General features: G+C 71.1%; 1 protein-coding gene across 1 annotated transcript in view; it reads left to right on the forward strand.

Moving 5' to 3' along the window:
- The first annotated feature begins 721 nt into the window (after positions 1–721).
- Positions 722–6,019, forward strand: part of MYO1A (myosin IA) — a 9,269-nt gene continuing 3,971 nt past the window's right edge. Inside the window, exons 1-19 of the mRNA XM_026049902.1 lie at positions 722–844; positions 1,324–1,439; positions 1,518–1,612; positions 1,677–1,781; positions 1,859–1,905; positions 1,983–2,046; positions 2,116–2,214; positions 2,292–2,395; positions 2,482–2,629; positions 2,709–2,827; positions 2,908–3,060; positions 3,142–3,246; positions 3,354–3,416; positions 3,485–3,685; positions 3,753–3,979; positions 4,056–4,256; positions 4,866–4,959; positions 5,037–5,186; positions 5,783–5,851. Coding sequence (XP_025905687.1) covers positions 722–844; positions 1,324–1,439; positions 1,518–1,612; positions 1,677–1,781; positions 1,859–1,905; positions 1,983–2,046; positions 2,116–2,214; positions 2,292–2,395; positions 2,482–2,629; positions 2,709–2,827; positions 2,908–3,060; positions 3,142–3,246; positions 3,354–3,416; positions 3,485–3,685; positions 3,753–3,979; positions 4,056–4,256; positions 4,866–4,959; positions 5,037–5,186; positions 5,783–5,851 — 2,283 coding nt within the window. The remainder of the gene's footprint in view (positions 845–1,323; positions 1,440–1,517; positions 1,613–1,676; positions 1,782–1,858; positions 1,906–1,982; positions 2,047–2,115; positions 2,215–2,291; positions 2,396–2,481; positions 2,630–2,708; positions 2,828–2,907; positions 3,061–3,141; positions 3,247–3,353; positions 3,417–3,484; positions 3,686–3,752; positions 3,980–4,055; positions 4,257–4,865; positions 4,960–5,036; positions 5,187–5,782; positions 5,852–6,019) is intronic.

Here is a 6,019-nt window from a genome sequence, read left to right on the forward strand (position 1 = left end):
GACAGCGCTGCGGGGACAGCGCTGCGGGACAGTGTCCTGGGGGGACAGCGCTGCGGGGACAGTGTCCTGCGGGACAGCCCTGGGGGACAGCGCTGTGGGGACAGTGTCCTGGGGGGACAGCGCTGCGGGACAGTGCCCTGTGGGACAGCCCTGGGGGACAGCGCTGCAGGGACAGTGTCCTGGGGGGACAGCGCTGCGGGGACAGCCCTGCAGGGACAGTGTCCTGGGGTACAGTGTCCTGGGGGACAGTGTCCTGGGGGGACAGCTCTGGGGGACAGTGCCCTCGGGTTGGGTGGCGGCTCCCCCCTCCCCCTCCCCCTCCCCGTCCCCCCCACCTCCGGCTCCCCAGACTGGGAAGGAGGGAGGAAGTGGAGCCCGGATCCATCCAAGCTGCTGGAATAGGGAGCAGGTTTCCCGGTTTCCTGGACGGCTCCCACCCACCGCGGTGGCAGAGCCATCGTGTCCCCGGACACCGGTGTCCCCCCATGGAACAGCGGTTGTCCCTGCTCTGCGGGCGCCTTTGGGCACAGGGGCGATCAGGGACCCCCTGGGGACCCAGAGCCCGGGGACAATCCCAGCCGCGTCCTCCCCCCGTCCCATGGCCTTGACTCACACACCCTGTCCCACAACGAGCGGGGAGGGGGCTGCTGAGGGGCCCAGGTGTCCGGGGGGCACGGGGGGTCCCGGCGGCGGCTGCAGCCCCCGCGCGCTGCCCGCAGCCATGGAGGTGTCGGCCTCGCGGCTGGACGCGGCCGCCGCCGGGGACCTGGTGCTGCTCGACCCGCTCAGCGAGGAGTCGCTGCTGGGCGCCCTGCAGGAGCGCTTCCGCAACGGGGACATCTACGTGGGCACGGGGGCCGGGCGGGGGACATGGGGACCGGGCGGGGGACGTGGGGACACGGGGCAGGGGACATGGGGACATGGGGCGGGGAGGTGGCACGCGGGGAGGTGGGGGAAATGGGGGGTATGGAGGGGTTGGGATGGGGAGATGGGGGATGCAGGGGTGGGATGGGAAGGGATGGGGAGAAGCAGGATGGGGGTCTGGAGGATGAGGGGTCTGGAGGATGAGGATGGCTCCTGGGACCAAGATGGGGAGCACAGAGGTGCAGGGGTTGGGGATGGGGTAAGAGGATGAGGAGGGGCTCGGATGGGGGATGCAGGGGCTGGGGATGAAGGTCAGAGGATGAAGAGGGGGTTGGGCAGGGGAGGGGGGTGCAGGGGCTGGGGATGAAGGTCGGAGGATGAAGAGGGGCTCAGGCAGGGAATGGGGGGTGCAGGGGCTGGGGAGGGGGCCCTGCACGCACCGTCGCGCCTCCCCCCCAGACCTACATCGGCGACGTGGTGGTCTCGGTGAACCCCTACCGCCCGCTGCCCATCTACACGGCCGAGACGGCGCAGCAGTACCGCGGCTGCGGCCCCTTCGCGCTGCAGCCCCACATGTGAGCGGGGCGGCTGCGGGGGGGGACAAACGGGGGGGACAACAAGAGGGCATGACCCCCTCTTGTCCCCCCCCCCAGTTACGCCATCGCCGACGCCGCCTACGTCTCGCTGCGCGACCACGACCGCGACCAGTGCATCCTCATCACGGGCGAGAGCGGCTCCGGCAAGACAGGTAGCGCCGGGGGCGGACAGGGGGGCACGGGGGGGCACCCCCATGCACTGACCCCCCCCCGCAGAGGCCAGCAAGCTGGTGATGTCCTACGTGGCCGCCGTGTGCGGCAAGGGCCATGAGGTGACCAAGGTGAAGGAGCAGCTGCTTCGATCCAACCCGGTGCTGGAGGGTGAGTGCCGGGGAGGGGGCCTTGCAGCTGGCCCCCCTCCACGGCAGCTCCCCCATCCTCATCCTCCTCTTCCGCAGCCTTCGGCAACGCCAAGACCGTCCGCAATGATAATTCATCCCGATTCGTGAGTGGGGCGGCGGGGGGGGTGGCGGGGCTGGCCCCCCCCCCAGCAGAGCCGCCCCCACGGGCTCCGCTCCGCAGGGCAAATACATGGATGTGGAGTTCGACTTCAAGGGGGAGCCCCTGGGAGGCGTCATCAGCAACTGTGAGCGGCACTGCGGCGCCGGGGGGGTCCCGATGCGCCCCCCCCCAACGCTGACCCCCATTCCCGCAGACCTGCTGGAGAAATCCCGCGTCGTGCGGCACGCGCCGGGCGAGAGGAACTTCCACATCTTCTACCAGCTGCTGGCCGGCGCCCCGGACGAGCTGCTCCGTAGGTGCCGGCGCCGGCGGGGGGAACAAGGGACCGTTGCGGACGCTGACCCCCGTCCTGCCCCGCGTGCCCCCCAGAGCGGCTGCGGCTGCGCCGGGACTGCGGGCACTACGGCTACCTCGGCGCCGAGGGCGGCAGCCCGCGCGCCGGGGACGATGCCGCCAACTTCGGCGCCGTGCAGGTAGCGGGCGGCGCGGGTGCCCCTCGCGCCGCGTCCCGCCCCGGCTCCGTGCCTCCATCCCCGTCTGATGCCGGCCCCGTGGCCAGGACGCCATGGGCGTCATCGGCTTCTCGCCCGACGAGGTGTCGGCGCTGCTGGAGGTGACGGCCGCGGTGCTCAAGCTGGGCAACGTGCAGCTCAGTGACCGCTTCCTGGCCGGCGGCACCGAGGCCTGTGGCATCTCCGAGCCGCGAGGTACCGGGAATGGCGACGGGATGGGACGGGGACCGCGCTGGGTCCCCGCTCGTCCCCAGCGCCGCTGCTGCCCGTGCAGAGCTGGAGGAGATCTGCGAGCTGGTGGGGCTGGAGGCCGGCGCGCTGGAGCGGGCGCTCTGCTCCCGCACCGTGCGGGCGCGCGGCGAGGCCGTGCTCACCACCCTCAGCGTGGCCCAGGTGCGTGGGGACGGGGCTGGCACCCGCGCCCTCCGCTGTCCTCCCTGCCCGCTCTGTCCCCAGCTGCGCTCTCGTCCCAGGGCTACTACGTGCGGGACGCGCTGGCCAAGAACATCTACAGCCGCCTCTTCGACTGGCTCGTGAGCCGCATCAACAGCAGCATCCAGGTGAAGCCGGGCCAGCAGAGGAAGGTCATGGGCGTCCTGGACATCTACGGCTTCGAGATCTTCCAGGTGAGCGGGGTGCCGGGGCGGCGCAGGGACCGGGGTGGCCCCGTGGGGCTCTGGCCGTCACCGTGTCCCCGCTCCGTGCAGCACAACGGCTTCGAGCAGTTCGTCATCAACTACTGCAACGAGAAGCTGCAGCAGGTCTTCATCCTGCTCACGCTCAAGGAGGAGCAGGAGGAATACGTGCGCGAGGTGCGTGCGCGGCGGGGAGGCGGCGGGGGGCTCGGCAGGGCGGCCGCTCCGTGCCCCGCCGCGTCTGCAACGGGGGGCACCACCTGACCCCCCCGCTCCGCTCCCAGGGCATCCAGTGGAGCCCGGTGGAATTTTTTGACAACAGCATCATCTGCGACCTCATCGAGAACGTGAGTGGGTGGGCGCGCGGGTGGGCACCCGTGGGCGCCGCGGTGCCGACGGGCCGCGCGCGCCGCAGGGCTCCCGCGGCATCCTGGCCATGCTGGACGAGGAGTGCCTGCGCCCGGGCGCCGCGAGCACCGACACGCTCCTGCGCAAGCTGCAGCAGGCGTGCGGCGCGCACGGGCGCTACGAGAGCCGCGAGACGCACAGTGCCCGCCGCCTGCACGACGCCAGCCTGCCCGCCGGCTGCTTCCGCGTCCACCACTACGCCGGCAAGGTGGGCGCCGCGCCCGGGGGGGCTGCGCGGGACCCCGTGCCGGCTCCCGCTGATGCCCGTCGCCCAGGTCACCTACGACGCGTCGGGCTTCGTGGAGAAGAACACGGACCTGCTGTTCCGCGACCTGTCGCAGGCCATGTGGGCGGCGCGGCAGCCGCTGCTGCGCGGGCTCTTCCCCGAGGGCGACCCGCGCCGGGCATCGCTCAGGCTGCCGCCCACGGCCGCCTCGCAGGTCAAGGCCTCGGTGGGCGCTCTCATGCGCAACCTCTACTCCAAGAACCCCAATTACATCAGGTAGGAGGTGCGGGGCGCGCGGCGGGGTGCCCGGCGCCGCGGGCGCCGCCAGCCCCGCGCTCGCGCTGCCGCCCAGGTGCATCAAGCCCAACGAGAGCAAGGCGCCCATGGTGCTGGTGCCGGAGCTGGTGCTGGCGCAGATCCGCTACCTGGGGCTGCTGGAGAACGTGCGCGTGCGCCGCGCCGGCTACGCCTTCCGCCAGCGCTACGGGCCCTTCCTGGAGCGCTACAAGATGCTCTGTGCCCGCACCTGGCCGCGCTGGGAAGGCGGAGAGAGGCGCGTTGGTGGCGGGGGGACACGGCGGGCGTGGGGCACGAGGGGACGCAGGGCACGAGGGGATGTGGTGCAATAGGAGATGTGGTGCTATAGGGCACGCGGTGCAACAGGGGATGCGGGGCATGAGGGGACATGGTGCATGGGGGAAGGGGGTGCATGGAGGAAGGGGGTGCACAGGGGAAGAAGGTGCATGGAGTGAAGGGGGTGCAGGGGGGAAAGGGGTGCATGGGGAAGGAGGTGCATGGGCAAGGGGGTGCACAGGGGAAGGGATGAACAGAAGAAGGGGGTGCATGGGGAAAGAGGTACATGAAGGAAGGGGGTGCATGAGGGAAGGGGGTGCACGGGGGAAAGAGGTGCATGGGGGAAGGGGATCCATGGTGGGACGCGGTGCATGGGGGAAGGGGGTGCATGGGGAAAGGGGGTGCATGAGAGAAGAGGGTGCATGGGGGAAGGGGGTGCATGGGGAAAGGGGATCCATGGTGGGACGCGGTGCATGGGGGAAGGGGATGCACGGGGCAAGGGTGTACACGGGGGCCATGGTGCACACAAGCCCCCGCTGCCCCCTCACGGCGCAGGCAGCACTCACGGTCCTGTGTCCCCGCGGTGCAGGGCCGGCGTGGAGACGCTGCTGTCGGAGCTGCCGGTGCCAGCGGAGGAGCTGGCGTTCGGGCACAGCAAGCTCTTCATCCGCTCGCCACGCACCGTGAGTGGCAGGGGGCACGGGGACACGGCCGGGGGCACCCCAGCCCCGTCCCCATCCCGACCCGTGGCTCTGGGCAGCTCTTCGACCTGGAGCGGCGGCGGCAGGAGCGGCTGGCGCAGCTGGCCACGCTCATCCAGGCGGCCGTGCGCGGCTGGCGCTGCCGCACGCGCTTCCAGCTGCTGCGCAGGAGCCAGATCCGCATCGCCGCCTGCTTCCGCGGGCACGCGGTAACCACGGCGGGGCCGCGGGCTCCCCCCGGCCACCGGGACCCCCCAGTGTGGGGAGGGGTCGTCTGCGCCCGCCTGGGCCCCGTGGCTGCACTGCTGGCCAGCACAGCGTGCACGGATGCTCGGGGGCATCTGTGGGGTGCATGGGTGTATTGGGGTGCACAGGTGTATTGGGGTGCACAGGTGCGGTGGGGTGCATTGGGGTGCGTGGGTCCACTGGGATGCACAGGTGCCGTGGAGTGTACAGGTGCATTGGGGTGCACTGGTGCATTGGGGTGCACAGGTAAAGTGGGATGCATGGGTGTGTTGGGGTGCAGTGGGGTGCACAGGAGCATTGGGGTGCACTAATGCAGTGGGGTGCGCTGATGCAGTGGGGTGCACAGGTGCAATGGGGTGCACAGGTGCATTGGGTTGCCCGGGTGCATTGGGGTACATTGAGTTGCCCGGATGCATTGGGTTGCATTGGGTTGCACGGGTGCATTGGGGTGCCCAGGTGCAGTGGGGAGCCCGGCATGCTGCGATGCCCCCATGCCATGGGGTGCCCCCTTGCCGGCGCCCCCGGTGCCCGCTCAGCCCTTGCCCCGCTCTGCCCCCAGCAACAGCGGCGCTACCAGCAGATGAGGCGCTCGGCGCTGCTGCTGCAGGCCCACGCGCGGGGCTGGAAGGTGAGGCGGGCGCCCGCGCCCCGAGCCAGCCCCAAGCGGGCGCCCACCTGGCCCCGGGGCCGCCTGGCGCCCCCCTTCCTTCCTTCCTTCCTTCCTTCCTTCCTTCCTTCCTTCCTTCCTTCCTTCCTTCCTTCCTTCCTTCCTTCCTTCCTTCCTTCCTTCCTTCCT

This window comes from Nothoprocta perdicaria, unplaced genomic scaffold (genome assembly GCF_003342845.1).
Source record: "Nothoprocta perdicaria isolate Ctin4 unplaced genomic scaffold, notPer1 scaffold_627, whole genome shotgun sequence".
NCBI lineage: Eukaryota > Metazoa > Chordata > Aves > Tinamiformes > Tinamidae > Nothoprocta > Nothoprocta perdicaria.